This window comes from Petromyzon marinus, chromosome 18 (assembly GCF_048934315.1).
Source record: "Petromyzon marinus isolate PM22_M1 ecotype Great Lakes invasive population chromosome 18, UKy_Petmar_22M1.pri1.0, whole genome shotgun sequence".
Lineage (NCBI taxonomy): Eukaryota > Metazoa > Chordata > Hyperoartia > Petromyzontiformes > Petromyzontidae > Petromyzon > Petromyzon marinus.
The window spans coordinates 11500880-11527449 of record NC_133684.1 but is presented as its reverse complement, the minus strand read 5'-3'; the positions used below and the strand labels follow the sequence as shown (position 1 = coordinate 11527449).

At 45.3% G+C, this 26570-nt stretch overlaps 1 protein-coding gene across 1 annotated transcript in view; it reads right to left on the bottom strand.

The window, feature by feature from the left end:
- The window catches only part of LOC116943668 (guanidinoacetate N-methyltransferase-like), a 37179-nt gene extending 15290 nt beyond the window's left edge, over positions 1–21889 (bottom strand). The window contains exons 1-2 of the mRNA XM_032956719.2: positions 21364–21889; positions 972–1117 (exon numbers count right to left, since the gene is read on the bottom strand). Of these exons, the coding sequence (XP_032812610.1) occupies positions 972–1117; positions 21364–21547 (330 nt within the window). The 5' untranslated portion in view covers positions 21548–21889. The remainder of the gene's footprint in view (positions 1–971; positions 1118–21363) is intronic.
- Positions 21890–26570: the final 4681 nt, after the last annotated feature.

Here is a 26570-nt window from a genome sequence, read left to right as displayed (position 1 = left end):
GTTGACTCGCCTATAGGGTCAACAAAGTAGCTTCGCAGGGACGAACTCTACTTTGGTAAGGCATCCAACAACAGTGTCTGTCTGATTGACCTAAAAAATACTGATCCCCGTTGTGGGAACGCAGAATTAACACGAGTCGTTCAGAACTACCGAATCAACTAACAGAAAGTAAATTGTCCCTTTATTTGATAAAATCCTCGCCGAGCCTTAAAAATAATGTTTCGTGTGTGGGAAAAAGACTGGGGCGCTCAATGAGGAAGTCGACAAATATGAGGGGTGGTATCGAAAAAAATCTGCACTGATAAGTCACAATCCCACTTGCTGCACTGCCATATTATGTTGAGCATGCTGGGGGGGTCACACCACGTGATGATTTACTGTACGTGCACTCCACCAACCCCACCAACCCCACCATGACCAGCCGCCATCCGTGGTGCTATGCTGACGAGAACTGTACTCACTCTCGGCGAACCCCTTAGTCTAAACCCGATCTGGGACAATCGAACGGCAGCAGGAAACGAAAGCCTTGCTGGAGGATTGATCCACACCCGGGCGAATCATTGTCATAACCAGCAGCAAAAGCGGTGCTCCTCATAGGCTACTACGTGGCACGATAAGCAACGACAAGCAACGTCACAGTATCCCAATTGTAAATGTTGTGGGTTTAATGAAGCAGTAATTATCCGTAATAATTTTTTTGCTTAGATGACGTAAATATAAATGTGTCATTTAGTCTGAAATGGCAATTAGTTACTCGTTGCAGTAACGAATTGGCATGTTTTGTTTACGTGACAAACATTACTAATTGGCTGTCGGGTGGTGGCAGGTTTAACGACACATTAATATTTATACGATCTAACCCTAAAAAAACGTATATTATGGATAAAGTGTGCATGCTGCAAGTGCCCCCCCCCCAACCAAAGCTGCCACTTCCCTGCGGCAGACGCTGGCACCTGCCCTGCCGCTCTCACCTTGTGCAGCTGCTGCCCTGCCCATCGCTGCAGACGTGCGAACACCCCGTCGTTGCACTCGACGATCCAGTGCTCGGCGATGTCGTGCTCCTCGATCTTGGTGGCCGCAATGGCCATGCCGAAGCCAATTTCCAGCACCCTACCGCCTGAATTCGAAATCATATTTATTTATTCATGCTGGAGGAATCCGATGAGCTATGAGGCTCTTTTTCACCGGATATCCAGTATGGCAGGGCATGGGGTCAAAACGTTACAACAAGAAACAATACGAAAATACGATGGGCAAGTAAAAAAAAATCACTAAAAATATATAATTAGCCCAACGAAGTGGCTTATCATGTGGAAATATACAGCAACCGAATACTCTCAACGCACGTTTCTAAATGTGCAGGAAAAAACCGGAGGAGCCGGTGAAAAATCCACACGACCACGGGGAGAGCGTGCAAACTCCAAGTATAGAGGCATCAGGGTCGGGAGCAAACCCACGATCTCCTGCATACCAGGAGAAGTAGTTAACATCTAGCCAGAGCAGAAGTGGCTTATCACGTGGCAGAGACGACCGCCGGCCACTCCCATCAGTGGCTGTCGGCCCCCGATGCATTACACCCATCTCAGTCACAGGCGTCGACTGTCAACTGCAGCTTTGATTAGCATTGTTGGCTACGTACGATGCAAAATAAGTTTAACATACATATGTACGTACATACACGCAGCTCCGCTCCATCAAAACAGACAAATAAATAAATATATCCATGTTGTTTGAGTGCACAAGGAACCGAGTAGCAGTAAATATTTTAAGCGTTGTTGACAATATATTCTTGGTTATTTCGGTAATGTCACGTTTTAACTGATCATTAAATGTGTTAGATAATAGTTTTCAGTAGATGTAATTCGACTTAAGTGATTATGCATGGATTGTTTGCAGTGTACCAGGCATTCCCACATAACAGCAAAGAGTTTCCCCCTCAATTGGTCTGGCTTCGAAAGGTTTCCACTACCTTACAGTCCTGCATTCATTTCAGAAAAAATATAATGAACTACCCCGAGTAGCATAACTAATTTTAGTTGCATATGACATGTAAATAAGAGCCCAATGATGGGTCAATCTGATAATCAAATACTGTGGATAAGTGCAGCTTTTTAAGGCATGTTCATACAAATTATATTCTTTCCCAGCAGGTTTAATCTCCACTATGTTTTATGGCAACACATATCCCGGTCTTTGGACCGGGATATGTTTTAACAGGACACACTGTACTTTTCTAATGGTGTTAATTCTTGCAGACCGGTCTATTAATGACCGATGGCACACTTAAGACCAAAGTACACTGCATTCACATCTATATAATATGCGGAAAATGTTAGAAATTTCAGGCTTGCTTCTCAGCTGTGTACAGTGTGCAGTGGAGCTTCAAAGGCGTGGGAGCTCACATCTACTAAATGCAGCTGATTTGGAGTGTAGTTTTAATTATACAATGTGCAGGTGGACCCCAATGAAGAATGGATCAAGTGGACAAAGTTGAAATAATTTTTTTATTGTAAAATCCTAACAAAAAACACATTAACACGTCTTCATTAACACTGAATTATAACACACTTTAATTTTAGGCAATGGCTGCATTTTAGAGCAGCTCTGAAGAACAGTCATTGTCCAAACAGCCCCATTAAAAAGTGGCATCTTCTGAAACCGCTGGATATATATTTTTCCTCCAATGAGGCCACGTTAATGCTGACGTTTGGCGCATGTTCTCATTTGCGTGTTCACCCAGGAAAGGTTAATCTGGTCATCGATAACCTTTTGAGAAAGGTCATCATGCAAAATGTAAGGCTAATTCTTTCTCAAAACATTCCCCCTTGTGCCCAGAAAAAAAACCTACACAGGCAAGGGAAGCAAGTCTCAGTAACAAATTCAGAATCAGAATCTTTATTTAGACTAGATAAATTCGATGGTCCATGAAGCTCTTTTTCACAATTGTCCAGTATGAGCGGGTCAGCAAGTTACAATATTCAGCCTCCTGCAGACTCCTCGCTATCCAGCAGGTGAAAATTGGATTTTGGACCTGCAGAGGCAATTTTGTACCCGTTTCATACGCTCGGATAATTTACATTATAATCTTGATTTGAAGCTTTCGTGACTGCAGGAATCCATACTCTTTGGTTCTTTCGGTAAAGTCACGTAGGTAGAAAATAAAATAAATCACGACGTTTCGGGCGCAACACAAGCGTCCGTCATCAGGTGGAAAAGCATGGTCTGCTGCTGAGGCAGACTGTTTTAAAAGGTTTGAATGGGTGTAGCCCAAGGGTCATAAAGAAGCGGCCGGGGCTCGTGATATTAATGTTAGAAATTAGCATGTAACTGTAAGATAGGAGAGCGGCCTCCTCGACGAGGGCATGGAAGTGGCTATGTTAATGTGAGAGAATAGCATGTTAATGTGAAATCGAAGAGTGGTGCAATCCAAAGGCATGAGTGCAACCCAGCGGGTGTAATCCAAAGGGCATGTGAGTATGAGAGTGCAATCCAAAGGACATAGAGGGCATAGAGAGAGAGACAGTCGGAAATAACAGCTGACATAGGCAGGTAGAATGGAAACATCACAGTCAGTTAAGACTTTACCTGGTTAATAACGTCCTTCCAATGATTGCTCAGTTTGTACCCATCCTCTCGGGTTGAAGTTGCGTCTGTGTTTATATATCTGGATGGCTTCATGAACAAATCTCTGAAGGTGTTAGGTTTGCAGAGTACCTCCGTCTTGGAAAAATACATTTCGTGTGAGCCCACAGCATTAAAACAATGATTGGCAATGGCAGAGGTATTGGTCCTACCGTGTTTCAGATCTGCCTTGTGTTCACGAACGCGGTCCGAGACATGTCGTTTCGTTTCCCCAATGTAACTGCTGCCACAACCACAGTTTGTAGACACCACGGTATTGCATGTCAGGAATCACATCCATTACAGATGGGATTAAATCACGGATTTTGCGTACTGTGTTGAAAGGAACCTGGAACTTGTGTTTGTTTAAGATTTTGGAAATCGTTTTGGTAACCCCTGCTATGTACGGTAAAGTGATGGTTTTGGTTGGATCCTCAGAAGGTTGTCTCCACATGGCTGGGGAGACAGCATTGCGGATTGTACGATCCGAGTATCCGTTCATCTTGAGGGCTTGGTGTACATGCTCCAACTCACTGGAGAGTCAGCCAGAGTCGGCTAACACACAGTTAACGCATAGCGAGACTTCACCGAAAGAAGCAAAGAGTAATTCCTGCAGTCACGAAAGCTTCAAATCAAGTTTGAACCACCTCTACAGGGAGGATGTAAGTTTGTTTTCTCTCTCTGTCTCTGTCAAATTTCACACAACTTCTAATTTAGCAATCTCTGGAGAACGTAATCAACCAGGCTATGCGTTAAATGTGTGTTAGCCGACTCTCTGCGTTGCATTGCATTACATTTCCAAAAAATTGCTAAGTTTGTTTTCTCAAGCTGCCCATTTCTCTCTAAAATTTACCAGTCTTGCTGGGTCTTTCTCTCCCCCTGCCACCACGGGGTGGATTTCCACACAACTCTCTCATTGGCATTTCTCTGCTCGAGCAGACCCACCTCTCTCTCTGCCCCCCCCCCTCTCTATTTAAGGCCACGACACAGAGGGATTGGGTCTCTGTGTGTCTATGGTGTGTGTCTCTCTCTGCTTGTGTCTGTCTGTGTGTCTCCGTGTCTGTGTTTTGTCTCTCTCTCAAATTTAGTTATACCTGATGACGATTGCTTGTGTTGCAATAGAAACGTCGTATTCTATTATTTATTTTTATTTTCTTTCTACGTGACTTCACCGAAAGAACCAAAGACGAACTTGCTATCTGCAATTTTGGCTATTTGCGAATCACATCTGGAACTCTACACGACTGCATCCAAAGAGAGAGAGAAATAAAGTGATGAGAGAGAAAGTGATGAGATAAAGTGGTGAGGGAGAATGTAATGCGATAAAGTAATGATATAATGTCCATGTATATAATAGCTTATTTATGTTTCTATTTAAGATAATTCATTAAAAAGACAGGTTTTTCTAGGCCAATGTCATTATCCGCGAAATGTGCTATTCATGAGCATCTCTGGAACATATCCCTCGTGAATAATGAGGGAAAACTGCCCAATTCACTACTGCAACTGCAGTTTTGCACAGAGTTGTACTTATTTTGACTCTGGAAGGATGATGGACTAATGAATTCTGACAGGGATTTGAATTTATAACTTGACATTTTATATGTATACTGAATATTTCAAGTTATTTTTTTTTACATTACCATTGTATATAGATGTTTATGGGAATTCAGACACCCTTGTTGTCTTATCCCATGTGTGTACAGTGAAGCTGTTATAACAAGTTAATAGGTACATTTAAATATTGATCTTACACTGTCAAGGGATTGACCAAATTTATTGTAAGATTTAGGAAGTTTTATAAGGGAGACTAATATAGAGCGCGCCTCACCCGCTGTGCATCTATTTTCCCCTCACGCTGCTCTTCTTGGGCTGCGTGTCTCACTCACACCATGCCTCTATCGTGCTGACTCGTGGCTGGGTTTAGTTTCTTCATGCGCGTGCCATCTGCACGAATGTACAGTGCAGCGTGGGGCCACATGAGATGGTCTGCGGGAGTTGACCCTCGCTAAATGGCGCTGATGAACGGGCCCGTCGTTAATGACACGTGGCTGATGAAAAACACATACCATGGGGTGCGTAGCAGTTGTGGGTTAACTAAACTCATCGACCTCCGATTATTAACATGGTTGGCTACGAACGGTGCGAGAGAAGTTCAACATACATTGAATCATTGATTACAACTTCATGGAAAGTCACCATTGGCCACGTTAAGAAGATAATCAGCTGTACCTTACAAATATTTAAATTTCCACCACTGGCTCTGTGCTTCAAAGTTCAAATTGAGATGAGTGCTGGTCAAATGAGTGTTTGGGAAGGGATTCATTTTGATTGTGGCTTTTAAAAGGTCTGTTCATTGGACAAATACGCAACATTCTTGACTGTTGATTTAAAGCTTTCGTGACTGCAGGCATTCATATTCTTACCGAAAGAACCAAGAATTAATATTCTTGACTGTGTTACATTAGCACCACAATGTGGTACTCTATACCTGATGGGTATAAAACTCTGTCTGAATGTGCTAAATCAGATCTACTTTTGAAGGATACAGATGACTCAGTCTACACGCTAAGTGCCTGGTTTCTAGCCTGTGTTGAATTTTAATGGCCGTGGAAACAACTGTGATTATCATCACTTCATCGTGAGCCTCTAAGTCTGCCTTTTTTTAATTACCAGCTGCTACCAGTGTATACCCTTCATTAAAGGAAACCGATCATTACATTGAAACCCTTATCTGCAGTAACTACACGTATACCTGCGTTCTACCGCAATGTTTGAAAATGTGGCGTACAAATTGAACCATATGCACGTGGTGCACAACATGTAAGTGTTGGGTCACATTTCACATCCGAGTGCAGATGAACAATGATCCCCTTATTGTCTGGTTAGACTGTCAGGGCCAGAAGCTTTTTGGCAAGCGCCTATTGAGGCCAGAATGCAACATTGAGAGGGAGGAGGTGATGCTGCCGAGTTACCAGTCAGGAGCTTTCCTCCCTACATGCACTGCAGCATATACATACATTTGCATATTCGGAAAAGTGTTTACATAAATACACAGGCAATAAATCTCCGTCATTTACCTGTCCCTCAAAAAATATAAAAGTAATGTTACACTTCCTGTTAACCACTAAGCCTAATGATTATTTACGACACGCGATTATTTTGTTGTCTATCAAGGTATATAATTGTCTATTGGTGGGTTTGCTGCTGATGATGCACATACTGTATAGTGTGCATACGACATTATGTAGGTGTGTGTGTTCATCGATTCATCAATTTATATTGATTTTCTAGCTCACAATACACACAATAAATAACATTTGTAACGCAACAAACGTTTTTTTTTTAGATAACCGTGTGGCTCAAATGTGCTGAGCTGGCACCGAGATCCCAGACTCAATAAAGGGAGCCAACTGTCATACATTCGTGTTTTCATATGGAGTGAATTTATGGTATCAGTCCAGTCACCAATGGATGAACAAAAAATAATCATCACGTTAGATTTCACGAAGCACTGAATTTGCCGAAATTTTCACTTTGAGAACTGTCATGAAGATGGAAACTACTCTCTATAGTTGAAGGGATGGGAAAGTGCTGTCTCTGAGCATAAGAGGTTACTTGAAAGGATATCAGAAGTACTTATGTGATATCTGCTTCTGTTGACTGTTCTCGAACACACTGCTCTGCCTTTTCATGAAGCACAGAAAGGGGTTCCTTTTGTCAAGGCTTCCTTCGCTACTCCAATTTGTGCATGGGATTTAGTGTGAGAGACCGACGATCGAGAAATCATGTCGTCCTAGGGACCTCCCTTTTGAGCTAGACACTCTTTGTTGCCCTCCGTTTCACCCTTTGGATCCAGCAGGTCAGGTGTAGCGTGGCAGATCTGATTCTGGCCATTACCTCTGCCAAGAGGGTGGGGGTTTTGCAAGCCCTTTGTTGCATCTCTCCATATCTGATTCTGCAAGAGGAGAGGTGGGGTAAATTACGAACCCACGTGGCGTTTAGTGCTGAAGGGTGGTGTCTGATAACATTGTCCCTCTCATCTTTATTTTAGAATATCTCGTCTAACAAGGAGGTTGATATATTTCAGAGAGATATAAAGTTGGCCGATTTTCAGATTGATTCTTTGTACTTTATGGTAGGAAATAGAGATGAAAGATTGCTTCCTGTAGTCCCAACATTATGACTGCATCATAAGGTTGGAAGATGAATTTTCACCCTTTAGTGTCATCATCGTCATCCAACAGTCAATCCACTGCTGGATAAAGACCGCCCTATGCCATCGCCATTTCTCTTGGTCCTGCGATGTCATAGTCCATCTGACTTATGCAAATTAGTTTCTCATTGCTCCATCTCCACAGTAGTCATTCTCTTGGATGTGTTTTTTATCTTCCGGCTGCCATTCTGTCACTCATCTTGTCCATTGCCCATCTTCACTAACTTTCTTTGGTAGGAAACAAGATGGCTCTAATTTCCGTGTGTTCCCTCATCATGCATACCCCCTTTCTGTATGTTGAACTGCTTTCACATCGTACGTAGCTAACCATGCTAATCGAAGGTGCTGGGGAACAACAACAAAGAAAACACGAAAAGCAGTTCAAGAAATTAGTTTTCAATCTAAATTTTAAAGTGCATAGCTCCAGTGGCTTCCTAATATCGAAAGGAAGAGCGTTCCAGACGGCCAATGAAGCACCTCTGAAAGCGTGCGGTACAGTGACCATCTTTGTCCAGTATCATTTGTATCTTAGTGTCATTCCAAGTATGTAATTATCCATGCTTCTTTTTGTTCTCTTCAACTTTTGTTTACATGTTTTGGTCAGTGTCCATATTTCTGATTCATGCTATAGATAGTTGATTGAAATATTCTTCTTCAAGAAAATCCTGTGCTCGTTTGCCCCTTTATGATTTTGATTCCGATCCGCCTTCAAATAATTGCCCAAACAGACGTTGCCTTTTCTGTTTTCCAGCGGAGTCCCTCTGTCAAGTATACAATCTTGTTCAGCAAAAGGAAAAGAGACAATAAAACAATAAAGAAATAATAAAATACCACGAAAATAATTTACCCCTCGTGCTGAGAAACGCTGTGCCTTTTGACCCCGACAGAAATGCCCCCAGCGTGTACGATGCAAAGGGGACAATAACTTTCATTTACATCTCCATAAAGGCCTTTTGTGCTTTGGCCGTTCAGGTATTCACTGTGCATGGCAACTGTGCGGTGCGGACGTCCCACAGAAGGGCCCGCACACCATGCGTGCCCCACTCCACACGCCCTGTGTGTGCCCACACCGCGCACACCGCACGTGCACCACACCACACACACACCAAGCGTGCACCACACACACTGCGCATGCACCACACCACACACACTGCGCGTGCCCACACCAAACACGCACCACACACACCAAGCGTGCACTGCGCGTGCACCGCACCGCACACACCGCGCGTGCCCACACCACACACACTGCATGTGCCCACACCGCACATCGCACAGCGAGAACCACGTGGCAATGCAAACAGGACGTGGGCTCCGCCTGCCATCCACCCCACCCCCCACTGCATTCAGCACAAAACCAACTCCCTCCTCCACCGCACCATCGGCTTTGCATGTCTGATTAGGTCTGCACACATTGTAACCGCGGTCCGCTAAAGGCCGCCAGCCAGCGCGGTCATGTCAAGCTTAATATGGTACAATCACGCGCACACACACACCGGTGTACGCATCAGTGACGGTTCCAAGTAGGGGGCGAGTGGTGGCTATTCCCCCATCTATAGTGAGGTCCCAAAAATTGGGCATTTCATTCATATTTAGAACATAAAGTACATTAAATTGTTTTTATTATGACTATTAATGTAGGACCCTACTTCAAATTGTTTAAATATCAGGACCATGCCTCCCACTACTGGGAAGTTTCTAGATCTGCCTCCGGTATGCACATGTTATTCATATGTGCACACTATATATCGACGTTCATACTTTTTGCGTATACATGCATGATGCGTTTAGGTCATTAATTGCTTCATATTCTATATTTTGCATTCCTGAAATGTCAAGAATATTAACGAGGGTCCTACATGAATAATAATGAATAAAAATTCTATATTTGTATAGCCACAGTTTGTATGCGTAACTAGACACTTTTTCAGTTTAGACCTTTAGCCAGAAAGAACATTAATGTTTTAAAAATATGAATCTATCAATGATGAAGTGGTTATGTATTCATTATTCTATAACTTATTTGGACAAGTTTAAACAAATGTAATCTCTTTGGCATTTATAGTTTAGAAGTGTACTATCAGTATGATATACAGCACTAAAGCAATAACAAGCAATTTTATTTTTTTAAATGTCTTAAAAATAACTTTCATCTCTTTACACCTACTCGATTACTAAAAAACGGGTAGCACGTTTTTGAAAATCAACAGTGGTGTTCGCATAAAAATATTTACCCCACCATAGGAATGTGGAATTTGCTCCCAACTCAGGGCAGCCAATGGAGTTGCTCGTCACAACCATGTTTGCTTTAGCACGGAGGCAATTTGGTTTGCCTTGTCAGCAACCATCAACATTCCTACGCAGAAGCACATCCACATGCGCAAGAAATAGCTATGTACTTGCGTGTTTCACATGGAAATGCATAAATATGTACGCAAATAAAAAAATGTGTAACAGATGGGCTTCATGAAAACACCACCCGGTTATGCAAGGCTAATTACATTCTGCATGCAACGGTACACGAGTCAGTCGGGCTCATTGCCCCCCCCACTCCCGCTATGTGCACGGAGGAGTGGATGTCGAAGGCAGTCGCCATTGGCATGGCATGTGCGAACCACTCGGCCATTTGCTTTTCCCAGCTCACATCAAATCTGAAAAGCTCTCTTCTGCCTACAGGGTTTGAGAAACGACGCTACGTGCCGCAACGCCCAGTGGTTGGCGAGCTATCAGACTATTCGGATTGCCCGGCAGCTTGCAACCAGTATGCTTACGTGAAAATGATGGGTCGAAATGGGTGCTTAGCAGGGTAAAAAAAGTGAGAAACACATGTGTCCTGAAACATGGGACCCTTTTATGCCAGTATCAAAGTATGAAAAAAATAAGAATCAAGTTATACCCTTTCTGGCAATAAAACAGATGTTAAGATGTTCACACACCAAATAAATCCTTTTGCAAGGAGTCATGTCTGCATTAACCACACGTACTTGTGGTGAAGATGCAAACAAAAACATGCTCTGATAATATATGCATTGTCCTTGAAACTGATTGGTCTACACCAGAGACAGCCTTCTTTAGGGCCTAGTCTCACCAGTGTCACACCAGAGAACACCACTGTTCGTCTTTTGGCAAACACCACAGCTGAATCAAACGTCAGATATGGCCCGTACATTATGTCTATATAGCCATAGGAATCGCACAATTTCAAAATACTAAGAGAGTTATTGTAATGCCCTAGTGTTGACTTGTTAAAAAAAAACAATGTGAAAGTGGCGGGGCTGGTGGTAGAAGGGGCTACCACCAGCTCACCGTGTCCTGGTTGAGCCTGCCAGAGATGTGGTAGCCTTAACTAAACGGCCTTAAATTCTAAATTCCCATGTTAGGGAGGCCAGTTTCGTTGTAGGGTGAATAGTGTTAAGTAGAGGTTCCAAAAATGGGAGATGGGGGTTGCAGTGTAGATGCCACTCAAAAATGTTGTTGCGGGACATCACTGCCTGCCTCTGGTTGTATTTGGTCATCTGGGCAGAAAACGTGGTAAATCAAAGGCAATTAAAGCAACATGTTGCGCCTCCGATTAGCACGGTTGGCTATGTAGGGTGCGAAAGAAGTTCAACACATATACATCTACGTCCATGTTAAATAATGCAATAAAAAATGTTGACTTTAATTTAGGCTGAAGAGCACAGCCTTGCAATTATAATTAAGGGGAAAAAATACCTCACAAATTATGACAAGTAGTGTAATTGCTTGTGTTTGGACTAGCAGGTTGCACCTAATTGCTTGTGATTACAGGTGCGTACAATTGTATGCCAAGTTGCATACATAGGAGGACCAGAATCATTCCACCCCCTGAAGATTCGATGCGTTGGGTCGATAAAAGGCAGAGATTCGTTTATGAAATCCAATCGGCTATTTCCGAAAAAAAAACATAGTTAAAAGGATAACAATTTTGATTGTTTCAATGTTTCATTGATACCATCAAGCACGATAATGAATTATCCAAAATACTGCTCAAATTCACACAGATTTTTAATTGTGCAATGGCCTACAGTATTCCCTTGTCTGCTTCCTGCTCTCTCGCCTGGATTGAGCGGTGCCAACCATTCTTGGAATGTATAGCATTTTTACACCTGTGTTGTGTACCATTTTATGTTTATTTTGTCCTTTCTTGTAAAGTCTCCTTCTTTAGGACGTTCGTACCGTCTTTTGTACAAGTGGCACGAATGCTCACCCACTGACTATATACAGCAAAGGCGTTTGGGAAGCTGCCAGATTTAGATTTTTGCAGGCTCACAAATTGCTACGAGTGTACTGTAATGTATTATAAATACATAAACAGTACGGTGGATGTTTATGTTTTTCAATCCAGAGGTTTTGTTCCACCGAGCCTGGCTATGTTTGTCATGTAATGGCCTTCTTGAATACACGACCACTATAATTGGTCGTAAAAGCCCCAAGGCTCAAGTGTTCCGTCATATTGGCAATTAATGTGATTACAGCGGTGACGCACACAAGCTCTCTAATTTATGTTTATTGACCATGCATTTCATCGGACCTATTGCCTACTCAGTAATTCAGCACTCTATATAATTTATCAAGAACAGAGTTACAATCCTGCTAGTAACTGCCCCTTACTACCAGGTGATATGCCAGAGTAATATTTCAGCGCTCTTTCAGCAGCGTTCCCCAACCCTCCTGGACCCTAAAACAAACTTTCGCAAACCAGCACAACAGAAAATATGGTGCTTTGGGTGGTTTTAAGGCTCACACGGTATATGTGCGCATAGATCATGTGATGTATAAGTGTTAAATATTTTTGTTGTTGTTATGGATAAGTATTATTATAGATTAAGTGTTATTTTAGATTATAAGTGTTATGGATTATAAGCGTTATTATAGATTATACAGCACCCAAAATGCACTGCAATTGCTGGTGAACGCCAATGCTGGCGGTAAGGCCCCCTTTGGAGGGCGCTCCGGAGAGGCCCTCTAGTCGAATGGTATTTGGTCTACTCTACCACACTGTCCAGATGTCTTGGAAGATGTAGGTGTGAGTACCCACACTTTACCCCACCACACACGCGATCAACTCTGGCGTCTCCATTTATATTCCTGGGGTGGACGGGAGGCTGTGTCTGTGGGGGGGTTTAGTAAAATTGGCCATTTTTAAACTGGCATGCTGGGAGTATCAAATCTGCCTGCCTGAAAACGAGCTGCACTCACGTCTGGGCACGCACACATTTAGCAGCTGAAATAGGTGCAAAAGTTGCACCGCGGTGAAATTTGGAGACCACCCCCTCCCCCCATGTTTAGAGAAAAAACATGCGTGTGTGTGGAGTGTGTGGAGTGTGTGTGTGGGGAGCGGTGGCGTCGCGGTTAGCGCGCTGCACTATGAACTTGTTGTCCCGGGTTCGATTCCCGTTCACGGACAACACCGGTGATGATTATCTGAACCCGATCCTGGAGCCTAAAAAAATAGTACCTGGTGCGATGTGTAAGCATCGCCGCTGGAAAGACAAAGGCGGTCGGGCGTGGTAGTTGGCCACCCACGCCCTCGTTGGCCACCCACGCCCTCGTGTGCCACAGTGCCGGCCTTCATAGGTGCAACTCGCCAACAGTCTGTTACCGCCTACACGGGGGATCTTTGTCTTTGGTGTGTGTGTCCCCTCTCTGCCGTGTCCCCCCAGTCCTTCCTCGCAGCACACCCCCATTACTGTACACGTCGCTCTCACCCTGCGAGACAACCCAGCCAGCCCTTCCCTTCTCTCCAATCATCATCATCATTCCTTCCATTCTCTACATAGGCCGGTTTTCTATAATCTGGCACCGGGCCAAAATGCCACGATAATTTTAAAATGCCAAGATACATCTGTGATTACTTAACCGTTTTTTTATTTTTTGGGTTACAGCTGTAGATGACGTTTTTCATCGTCGACGTCGCCATCAGCCATGATCTATTCACTGCTGCATGAAGGCCTCCCCAAGCCATCGCCATCACTCAGTCTCATACCTGTCAACCCCTTATCAGTGCCCTACCTTATTACAGACAAAGTCACACCTTATTGGTCATCCCCCATTCCCCTTTAAAATCTCAACGTTCATCCTACAAAGTCCCATCACAAGGGAGAAACACAAACAAATAGACAAACATGTATTACATTTGACCGTATTGAAACGGCTGTACGCCGTATGGACCTTAAAACTAAATTTCCCTGTACAAATATACGGGCAAACCGTATGGATTGACAGGTTTGCAGTCTCATGATGCAACAAACCATTTACTGTGGGCCCCTGTAGATACATTTATTTCATAGCTCCATGTCTGTGGATATACAGTTTTCCCTCGTTATTCATGAACGTGCTATCCGCGGTTTTGGCTATTCACGAGCATCTCTGGAATATATCCCTCGCAAATAACGAGGGCATACTGTACACTATCAGGCATATTCCCCTCCTTTGGCTGTCGCTCAATCATTGGTTTCAACCACAGGCCATCAACCTTAGCAGTGATGTGTCCTGACCAAGTTGACATTTTTATTCTGAGTCAGTATCATGTTTCCATCCTGCAGACGCTCTCTAAACTGTGTTCCTTTGTCTCTATAACTGTAATTCCAGACGTGCATCTCTCCATGCTTCTTTGTGTTCTTGTCAGTTTTTGTTCCATTTTCTTTGTCGGCATCCACGCTTCTGAGCCCACGTCATAGCTCGAAGCGTGCACTAATTAAAACTTTCTTATGCAGGCATTATGATTGCCATGCTATTTGTCATCCCGCTCAAATGTACACAGACACTGCACACTGCTCTTGTTCTCTTTATTTCATTCAACTTCAGTAACTGCACCTCCGATTAGCACGGTTGGCTACGTACAGTGCTAAAGACATTCAACAATAGAAACACATTCTGCTGTTTTGTCGAGTTGTTCCGTTAACAGTTATTTAATTTTGGTCAATTTGTTGTACGTTACTTTTGTTCATTTGTATCTAAAGTCGTATGTCGCAGCCTTCTTGAAGTTCTTCAATATTTTTTGTCATTTATTTTCACACCACTGCCCTCTTCAATTACTCCATAATGTCCCAATCCAACCCGTTGTAATGCAGAATCTACATACAGGGTGTATGAAAATGATGGACCCGATTTGAAATAGCTATATCTCTGCAACCACGAACCGACCATGAATGAAACTCTTACCATTTGAAAGGGCAGGGCATAAGGTTTTAAATGATAGTTGTGAGTCAGATTAAGAGTTGGTTCATTGCTCGTTTGAGCATACACTAAATCAACTCACATTTACAAATGCACAGGTATTATGGTGTAAGAGTAGGCCAGATACCAATAGGGCCTCTCTTAAGCTCGTGACGGTGGGGGCAACCTGCGACAGCAGTGACGTGAACAAGAAATTGCAGGGTTGCATCTCTATTAAAATCAGGTATTTCTACTTGGCTGAATTCTACCTGGCAAAAGCCAATTGACTCGGGCAAAGGAGGAATGTTTCCTCGGGAAGGTCTTGATCTAATTGAAAATAGACTCGCATAGCTTGACACACCTGACCTAGCCTTCCACATTATTTTTACGAGTTTGGATAAGGAGAGGCGACTCCGTTACTGCCGGTGTCTTTACAGGAGGGAAAAGCAGGCCACATTAGTGAGGGAAAAAAGTATTTGATCCCCTGCTGATTTTGTACGTTTGCCCACTGACAAAGAAATGATCAGTCTATAATTTTAATGGTAGGTTTATTTGAACAGTGAGAGACAGAATAACAACAAAAAAATCCAGAAAAACGCATGTAAAAAAATGTTATAAATTGATTTTCATTTTAATGAGGGAAATACATATTTGACCCCCTCTCAATCAGAAAGATCTCTGGCTCCCAGGTGTCTTATACAGGTAACGAGCTGAGATTAGGAACACACTTAAAGGGAGTGCTCCTAATCTCAGCTTGTTACCTATATAAAAGACACCTGTCCACAGAAGCAATCAATCAGATTCCAAACTCTCTACCATGGCCAAGACCAAAGAGCTCTCCAAGGACGTCAGGGACAAGATTGTAGACCTACACAAGGCTGGAATGGGCTACAAGACCATTTCCAAGCAGCTTGGTGAGAAGGTGACAACAGTTGGTACGATTATTCGCAAATGTAAAAAACACAAAAGAACTGTCAATTTCCCTCGGCCTGGAACTCCATGCAAGATCTCACCTCGTGGAGTTGCAATGATCATGAGAACGGTGAGGAATCAGCCCAGAACTACACGGGAGGATCTTGTCAATGATCTCAAGGCAGCTGGGACCATAGTCACCAAGAAAACAATTGGTAACACACTACACCGTGAAGGACTGAAATCCTGCAGCGCCCGCAAGGTCCCCCTGCTCAAGAAAGCACATATACATGCTCGTCTGAAGTTTGCCAATGAACATCTGAATGATTCAGAGGACAACTGGGTGAAAGTGTTGTGGTCAGATGAGACCAAAATGGACCTCTTTGGCATCAACTCAACTCGCCGTGTTTGGGGGAGGAGGAGGAATGCTGCCTATGACCCCAAGAACACCATCCCCACCGTCAAACATGGAGGTGGAAACATTATGCTTTGGGGGTGTTTTTCTGCTAAGGGGACAGGACAACTTCACCGCATCAAAGGGACGATGGACGGGGCCATGTACCGTCAAACTTGGGTGAGAACCTCCTTCCCTCAGCCAGGGCATTGAAAATGGGTCGTGGATGGGTATTCCAGCATGACAATGACCCAAAACACACGGCCAAGGCAACAAAGGAGTGGCTCAAGAAGAAGCACATTAAGGTCCTGGAGTGGCCTAGCCAGTCTCCAGACCTTAATCCCATAGAAAATCTGTGGAGGGAGCTGAAGGTTCGAGTTGCCAAACGTCAGCCTCGAAACCTTAATGACTTGGAGAAGATCTGCAAAGAGGAGTGGGGCAAAATCCCTCCTGAGACGTGTGCAAACCTGGTGGCCAACTACAAGAAACGTCTGACCTCTGTGATTGCCAACAAGGGTTTTGCCACCAAGTATAAGTCATGTTTTGCAGAGGGGTCAAATACTTATTTCCCTCATTAAAATGCAAATCAATTTGTAACATTTTTGGCATGCGTTTTTATGGATTTTGCTGTTGTTATTCTGTCTCTCACTGTTCAAATAAACCTACCATTAAAATTATAAACTGATAATTTCTTTGTCAGTGGGCAAACGTACAAAATCAGCAGGGGATCAAATACTTTTTCCCTCACTGTATATCGATAGGTAGGAGTACGTATATAGTACCGTAGTGCACACTCTGAAATGAAAGGATAAATTGGAATATAGTACAGCGATGCTTTGGGCGGACTACAATCGTTCACCTCGACTGCCAGATGGAATTATCATGATCAATGTGGACCTATGTCGACTACAGTATGCCTTGTACAGAACTGCATATCTTCAGTACACAATACGTGCTCTAATATAGATTTTTTTTATTTATTGTACTGCACTGTGTGGGGTAGGCTATGAAGCCTGACACTGTAAATCGCAATGTCTGGTTTAATAATTTTCAGGTTTAAATCCAGGAACGATATCTCAAGAACATTTCCAAATTAACAATGCATGCATATACATACTTTAAACTATATTTATTTCACCAGGTAAAGCCCAAAGAGCTATGTAGCTCTATTTCACAAGGGACCTGGCCACAAATGATAGCTCAACGAAGGGACTCCTCATGTGGAAATTTATAGCTGTAAAATATTGTCAACGCGCGATATCGATTCTAAATTTGAGGGGAAAAACTGGGGGACCTGGAGAAAAATCCACGCCACCATGGGGAGAATATGCAAATTGCAATTAAAGAGGCATCAGGGTCGGGATCGAACCACGACTTCCTTTATATCAGGTGAGGTAATTAACATCTCGCCAAGGTGGCGACAGAGAAAGAACTCTATGACATTCACAACAGAAGGACATAGTGTGTTAATGTAAATAGCCAGTTGGTCAGTTTTGTTGCAATTGCCTCTGCCTGTATTGTATCCCACGTCGCAAAGAATATTTCACGCAGTAACTCTCCCATAGTGTTGAATATTTTATACGTCTCCACATACAGCATGCTGTGTATGAGTGCATGAAATACTAACGGTGAAATTTTATGAAGTACATTTTTGCGGCATAAACGCTTGGCGTTAGGATATGTGGCAGCACTCGCATGAAGCAGACCCTGCGCGGTGAAGCGCGGTGCGAATCGCGTTGGCCTCGGCACTGGGTAAATCATGGCTCTAACGGAATCCAAGCTGTCGAGTTTGTCACACCGTAATGCAGTATGCACAACGTGTCTCCAGTACGCAACAACATTTTTTTTGTTTTAACATATCGGGTCAACATATAAAGGCAGGTCATTCTTCTCTGAGGCGCTGCCTTGACGTGGTGAATGAGATGGAGAGGCTCTAAAATCTGAGATGCCACACGGGCGTAGGTAGGGGCACCCACGGTATAAGCAGTCAGATGCTCGGTAAGAGGCGACACAAAATGTGCGCCCTCCATCAACCTGAGATGGAGTCACGAGCGCGGCTCATGTATAGCGGCAAGGTGACTGGCTTTGTGGGGAGGCCTTCATTCAGCATTGGACAGATAATGGCTAATGTTACAAAGAGTGCATTTTCTCACTCGGGACTTAGAACGCCTTGCTCAACCGTGGTGTAATATAGGCAGGTAATGATTTACGTAATACATTGTGTCCGAGGTGGGGAGAACCCATGCTGTACCCCACTGCATCAATTCACTGTGGTGTACACATATCGGCCAGTGGTAGGGGAATTTAGGAAACTCGCTCCATTCTTTCAACTGCCACGCCATGAGACGTGAATTGGCGACCTCTGGATTGCAAGTTCATCCATTACCCGTAGGGCAGCTTCCCCTGTATTGCATATAAACAAAGTACACTTACATAAAACTTTAATATGTTTTTTTATAACTCATCTCTAAAGGCACATTTTAATCAGTCGCTGCACATGGGTAACTCCAGGTTTTGTGACCAACCAATGATCCAGCTTTCCATGTAAGCCCAGCGAGCCGGGCACAATGCCCATTATGCCACATACAGTTCGTACAATGCACCACGGGACGGAATGTGAATGGAAGAGATTGATTGGTGTGAAAATGGACACAGCCTTTTTGGGTCAAGAGACTTGAATTTGCAAACTGCTGTCTTCGTGCCTAAAAATGGTAGTTACCCTACCCGCTACTGCATTGTAATGCAAATGCGGTTCACTTTACAAGCTGCACATGGCCTTTTCTTCCAGATAAATGCTGTAACCACTCACGCTAACAACTGAACGGACGGCCATATTTTACATGCCTTTTTATGCTCTTCTGAGCAGCGTATGTACACTTAGAACCTTGTATAAAATATAACCTCTCCTAGACATGTGTCCGCTGTATGCCATAGTTTTGTGCTTTAAAAAAATGGAACGTAATGTATTTACTGTATGATAAGATACTGGAATAGTAATTGCAAACACAGCAAAGCATCAGAGTCACAAGGCTTATTTTGAGGATCTTGCATTGGGATGTTTGGGCCAATTACATTCATGAGGTGTTTGCCTTCATTCGGCAGGAAACCAGAGTACTAATTGGATGCCCTCAGCATGATTTGATCATAATGTATTAAACGTGGCGTATGGAGGCCTTCATTGTGCACTGTCGATGATTACTGATTATTCTACATATACACTCGGCTTGTAATAATTTATCCCCCTTGCACTTTAATGAATTATCACGATCCTGTGTTCGCGATTTGATTCAATAATTAGCGATGGATTTCACGGGTAATACGCATCGCGCGAGACGTGTCGTTGTCTGTGGTTGATTTCCATCAGGCGAGAGGTGACTGGGTAGCTCAGACGTCAAACTTCTTTATCTAACGGTCTGGAGTAAGGTAGGTGTCAAACGTCCCTCGTGTGGATAAAAGGTAAGAGATATCAGAAGTCGTTATGTAATATCTGCGTCTGCGGACTGTTACCTAACATGTGGGCATGTATTGCCCTGTAATAGTTCCAAGTGGAATTGTCAAGTATTTACATGAAACTGACAGCACAATCTGCATAACATTTGGGGGAAAGGCATTTGTTCTTATTAAAAGCCCCACACCAACCTTAGGAACGCTTTTAGGACTGCATTGTGTTTTTTTTACATTTTTTCTCCAAAGATTTCAGTCTTAATGATGTATCTTAAAGACGCTCCCTATAGTTCGTTTTTCTCGGCAAACAGGGCTTAATTTCATCCAGAGCTATCTGCGGCTGAGTACCAGGACATATCTTCCTACTCCTCACCGCTGTTAACAGTGGGGGACGGTGCCCGGTCGAATGTGAGGCTTCATGAAATATTTCATGCGAACTCAAGGCCTTTTTTATGAGGAATTAGTTTTTTTTTTGCTTCTGGTTAGTACTGTACTAATGTCTTCAGAGGTCAGTTGCTCCTTTAAAATTAAAGATCAATGAAAATACTAGACATCTGTGAAAAAGAGCTTTGTAGCTCATCGGATTACTCTAGGACCGTATAAATAAATTTTCAGATTTTTAAAAATCCCCACGGAGTGTGAAGAAACGTGAAGTTAGAAACAAGACAATGCGTTGTCTTGGGTTCCCCGAGGCACGACTGACGTTTGGATCTGCTGCAATCGTGTTTCTCACAATGTCTCGTGAGCTACAATGCGCTGGCTCCTGGGCAACAAAAACCACTGGCAAGCAGAGGACGCTGCAACACAAAGAGGAGGAGGGGGGGCATCCCGGCCCGTCCCATCCCTCCTCACTGCCGAGGCTGACACCAAACGACGGGGCCCAGCCATGCGGCTCGACTCCATTATAGGACTCGTGACAAAGAGGGCACAACTTCGCCTTTATGGCAATACACAGCCCCTACCACCTTCTTGTAAAGCCCGATCCCTCTGAAAATCCAAAGGTGGCCACGCGAATACTCGACACGCTTAGCTTTTAAGCACGTGGATGCGTGCGGCGGTAAAGTACACGGCTAAAAACAAATTTGTGATGTGCTGTGAAAAAAAATGCATATTCATCAAGGACAGTTCTGCGTGGCCATGGTTGCCCATAACTGCCATTGTGTGACAACACTGAATATCGTCGAGGTGTCTGACCTGGTTAAATAAATACAATCAACAGATTATTCAGGAAAAATTGATGAGAAAATGAATTCAGTATCGGTACACGGTCAATGCTGGGCAAACATTCATTCCATCTTTTCTGCAAAGGAGTAACAACTCTTTGAATACCATAAATGTAAACATTTTTTAACTGCACTGCGCAATAATGTGTAAATAATCCTCTCTATCCGGTATATATCCGGTGCAGAGACGTGATAATGCAAATCTGTCCGTGCAGAGACGTGATAGTACAAATGTGTCCGTGTAGAGACGTGATAATACAAATGTGTCCGTGTAGAGACGTGATAGTACAAATGTGTCCTTGCAGCGACGTGACAATGCAAATGTGTCCTTGCAGAGATGTGATAGTACACAGGGCACATGTGCAAGTTCAACCCACCTTTGGAACTGGCGATGGACGCCAGCTTGTGCATGTAGGGTGCCTCCCAGCGCTCCATCACGGGCTTGCCCATGATCTGCAGATGGGTGTCAGTGTCATCGTACTGGGCGCCCGCCTCCTTCCAAGATGTCTTGCAGTCCTCGCCGTACTTAAAGATCCGTCCTTCACTCACCACAGCAGCCATGGTGTGCGTGTGTGCCAGTAGGAGAAGACGAACAATGGGGGAGAACGCCCCCCTCCCCCCTCTCCCCACCGCAGAGAGCTACATGAGACGATGATGACATAAATGGCGCGGAGAGAGGCAAGGTCTCCCGCACAGTGCGGCTCACCCGGCTTTAAAAGCCACCGTAAATGTGCGGCGCTTCGCGAATAAAATTCTCGGCCCGACCCTCCTCTGTTCTGTTCATGGCCAGAGGCTGTCCCCTAGCCCATCCCTCCTGGCTAAGCCCCCCCCCCCTCCCGGAGGGAGGAGGTCGGGGGAGATGGAGGCAGGGAGAGGGATAGGGGAGAGAGTGGGGTTGAAGCAAGACTCGGAGATGGAATGGGGAGGAGAGGAGTGTGGATGGATGGATTGGGAATGTTACAACCGGGCTGGAGGGCTATTGGGGGTAGGTGGGGGGTTATCTTGCTGAAAAGGTCACCCACAAGCATACATTACCTTCAGCCTATATGCAAGTGCTGCACATTCCTTTATTCGTGCCCTTGTGGCACATTTTTTTTCTTCGTCTACATGTGGTTTGGCACCGCGTGTTAGGTTATACTACACATGATTGCCGATTAACCAGAATGGTTAAAAACCTTGGGAAATGCCAGACTTCAAAATGGAACCAATTTATTTTGTTCTCTCATCTGCAGCTTTCACTAATTTATCACTCAAAATATGTTTCTCTGATTCTCGTCCGGTTTCCTATATTACAATTTCTTACATATTTTCTATTTACATGTAAATTGTTATTGTCTTCTTTCACTTCGTCATCGTGATTTTCGATACGCTGGTCAGATGCCTCCAAATAGTAATTCCAAACACAGAGCACCAAAGTGTCAAGATGTTAACTACCTCGCATGGTATACATTCAGTCATGGGTTCGATCCCAACCCTGACGCCTGTATATTTTGAGTTTGCATGTTCCCTCCCCATGGTCGCGTTTTCTCCAGGTCCTCCGGTTTTCTTTCCACATTAAAAACATGCGTTTAGAGTATTTTGCTGCTATAAATTCCACAACATAAACCAATTCGGTGAGCTATCAATTGTGGCCAGGTCGCTTCTGAAAAATAGCTATATAGCCCAATAGGCCTTACCTGGTTAAATAATCAAAATAATAGTAGTACTGTATAGTAGTCGTGTAGTGACTCTCTGACAACTCGAACTGTAGAAGTTTTCTTTATTTATTTTTTAGGGCGTTTCACGCAGATAACTCGACTTGGACAGGGATAACGCACAGATCACTTGGCCCAGGGACAACGCACAGGTGACTTCGGCCAGGGATGGCACGCAAGTGGTGATGGCGTGAAGACAGCGACAACGCGAAGACAACGATGTGAAGACAGACGACCCCGATCCCACGGCAGCCCCAAACCTCTCCTCTCACCCATTATTATTCCCGGCTTGGCCCTCATTACGCCCCCGGCCACGCCCCCTTTCTCGAATTCCCGAACTTCCCAGATGGTTCCCTTCTGTAATTACCCCTCATGACCACTCGGCCACGCACTGTCTCTCTCTCCCCGCACTGTCCCTACATCAATCCCTCCCCCCTTCTCAAAAACACAGCCGTCTTGGCTCATAACAACAGTGTCCCGCATCAGGGCCGAAGAACCGCATCAGATATTTTTTTTAATGTTTACCCAATGTCCGACGAACATTAAGGCACCCGAACTGCATAAATAACCGGACGCCCGACACACATTAGGGCGGAAAACCCCGCATGTGTAGTGGCGTAATGCACAGGGATAGCAAAGACAGGGTGCAACTGAGGTCGCGCAGAGGTAAGCGGGGAGACATGGATTAGGCGCCGGAGAGGAGGCAGTAATTAGGGAGAGAAGCAGTGATTGAGCGGGTGCATTTGGGGACAAGCAGGTGCAAGCATCGAGACATGGATTAGGCGCCGGAGAGGCGGCAGAAATTAGGGGGAGAAGCATTAATTGAGCGGGTGCATTTGCGGACAAGCAGGTGCGAGCGTTGGAACATGGAGTAGACATTGGAGAGGCTGGAGATGGAGACGATAAGAGAGAGAGAGTGCATGCCGGAGGTGCTGTAGAAGTGCCAGCTTAATGGAGGGTAAGTGAGGACCCCAAATGAGGAGGGATAAATAAAGGAGTGTGCGGAGCAGCACGGGGAGTTGGTTGGTTGGTGCTCAAGGGATGAAGAACACAAGAGTCGGGGAGAAGACGCCTGGGACCTCGCCCTCCTCACCTCGTCCTCCCCAGCAGTGTTGGCTGATCCCCTGCTGTGGGCAGGGACGAGGGTGGAGGTATGAGGGAAACAGGACAGGTTAGTGGAGTATTGAGTGAGAGAGATAGCGAAGTATAGAGTGAGAGAGATAGCAGATTATAGAATGAGAGAGATAGCGGGGAGACAGAGCGGTTACCGCGCACGAGGTGTGCGGAGATGAGTAGGGGGAAATCGGAGAGTTCAGAACAAGGGTGTGTGTGTGTTAGTGTAAGTGAGGAACATCCACACTGGATGCAAGGTAAATAAAGTAACACAGGAGAAAAGCTAAGAGTGTCCGTGTGAGTACGGCATTACACCCGCCATGGCCATGGGAGATCCGCTTAGTGGAAGCATAAACACTTTGACCGGGGCCTTGACGCCGGCCCATTGCTCTGCGCAGATTTCTGTGCCTCTCCGGGCAACGGGGGCTTGCACAAAAGCCTTGAATGGGTAGGCTCATCCTTGGACTCTGCGGAGGAATTTGACCGGGCTGCAGCCAGCGGTCCATTGCATGTGGCAGCTTCTTGAGGTTCCCCGGACTTCAGGGACTTGGAAACTGTGGGCGCTACAATGCATTTTTCTGAGGCACAATTTCCTTGGCCGATTTCCCCGGCCCGTCGGACACACCAGACATTGGCCGCACAGGGCTTGGAAGTGAGCTGTCAGCAGGAGGCTGAACATATAGTTTCAGGCGCGACAGGTGAACGAACCAATGGTGGCATCCCGCATGAATTTTCACACACTGAGGCCTCCTGGCTTCCACCACCTCAACATGATACTGCCACGGCCGATGTAATTTTGGAGACATACCCAGCGGCATCTGAGGGCAAAATAACTAGGCTCTGTCCCCGATTGCCCATTTAAGCACGTGCTCGCGCCACCCTGCATTCATTTCATTAACAGCTTGCGTCTTAGCAGTGTTTTCTCTGGCCGCTTCACGAGCTTCAGAGACACGACGCAGCGTGACCTGCAGGAGAACGGGCATGGCTGCTTTCTTCTCCCCCGAGGCCATACCCAATTGTGCCTCAATGGGGTTTTATTTTCCCGCCCGTACATGAGAAAAAACGGGGAGAATCCCATAGAGGTGTGTGGGGCCATCCTGTATGCTGCAAAGACTCCCGGAACATGTAAATCCCAATCTGTCTGTGCCTCATTAACTGCCTGCCAGAACATCAATGTCAGGGTTCTGTGCAGGTGTTCCACCATACCATCTGTTTGGGGATGGTATGGCGATGTTCTAATCTTTTTTGTGCCCAGCACATCCCACACTTCACGCAGCAGCTTGGACGATAAATTTCGACCTTGGTCCGTGAGAAGCTGCTCGGGGGTCCCCTTATTCACATCACATAGCTGTGCAAAAATGTATCAGCTATGGATGCAGCTGTTTGGTCAGGAAATGGGCAGGACATTGGCCACTGGGAAAAATACTCAACCTCGACGAGGATACATTTATTCCCTTTTTGCGTAGCCGGGAAGGGTCCCAGGATGTTCAGCGCAACCAATTCGTTAATGCGGGACACCGTGATGGACTATAACGGGGGTTGAGATTTTTGCAATAGCGGCTTGCGGTACGCGCAATCAGTGCAACTGTGATACCGCAGCCGTGAGGCCATTCTGCCGACGCCGTGGCCGCGACGCCGCCACCTCAGAGCGACGGGGCCGACGCTGCTCTTCCCTCACCACCCCCCACATGAACACACACGCACCCCCACATAGGGCCCCGAGGGGAGGTCACCTGGCCAACAGGTTTTCACCCAGAAGCCCTCTCATGGGACTAATCTTCACGATTTCCTGCGGCCAGGGAATTGGGCGATCTCCCCCTAACTCGCACCGCGGCACCGTGACTTGGGTTGTAATTACATGGTGACGACGGGCCGCTCAGCCACCGTGGGTAGAAAACACACGACACACACGGGTCAGCAGGCAGGTAGGGGGGAGGAGCCACGAACGGCGGAAAAACAGGGCCGACCCTCTGATTGGTAGGACAAATGTGCTTGTGCACCAATGCAGCAGCCCCACGGTCGTCCCTTTTGATGTAGAAGGTAAAGTGCGGACGTCTGAGAGAGCACCGGTCCGGGGAGAGTTTCGGGAAATCTGAGCCACCTGATTGGCCGGGAAGGCCAGCAGATCGGCGCCGAATTCTCTTTGATATAGTGAACAATAAAAGGCAAGATAAGGTAGGGATAAAGTAGTCGTGTTTTTCTCAAGTCAGGAATCGGAGTAGTCACCTTGCCGGCCACTGGATCGTCCATGAGACGAGTCTCAGCGCAGCCAGGCCCCATTCCCAGCGAGAACTTCGTGCAGCCTCGCCTCTCCACAGCTTCCTGCACATCCGAGCCGAACCGTGAGTACACCAGAGAGAGTTGGGATTTAGCGTAAGATCCTAGGGAGTTTAATTCCAGGTAGACGAGGTAGATCGGGTTTAGACCATCGGGAAATAGGTTAGACTTGCCCTGCTGACTCAGACTGATTCAGGTAATAGTAGCTCGCAGACACGCAGGGAATAAATCGTTAGTGATCGATAACAGCCTCGTTTGGTTTCTATGAGTGTGTGAGGAAAGTGTCGGGTGGTGTGTGGGCACTCGCCGTAACGCGTGTACGAGTGACGTCCCTGCCCTCTATCCCCCGACCCCCCGTCCTGCGTGTGCGATTGGTGTGTCGTTTGAAAACCGACTCCGAATCCCCGCCCCGTAGCCCTTTAAACAATCTCCATTGCCTGCCCTCGGCGGCAACGCGTGTGCGAAGGACGTCATTGCCCTCCGACCCCTGACCCCCCGTT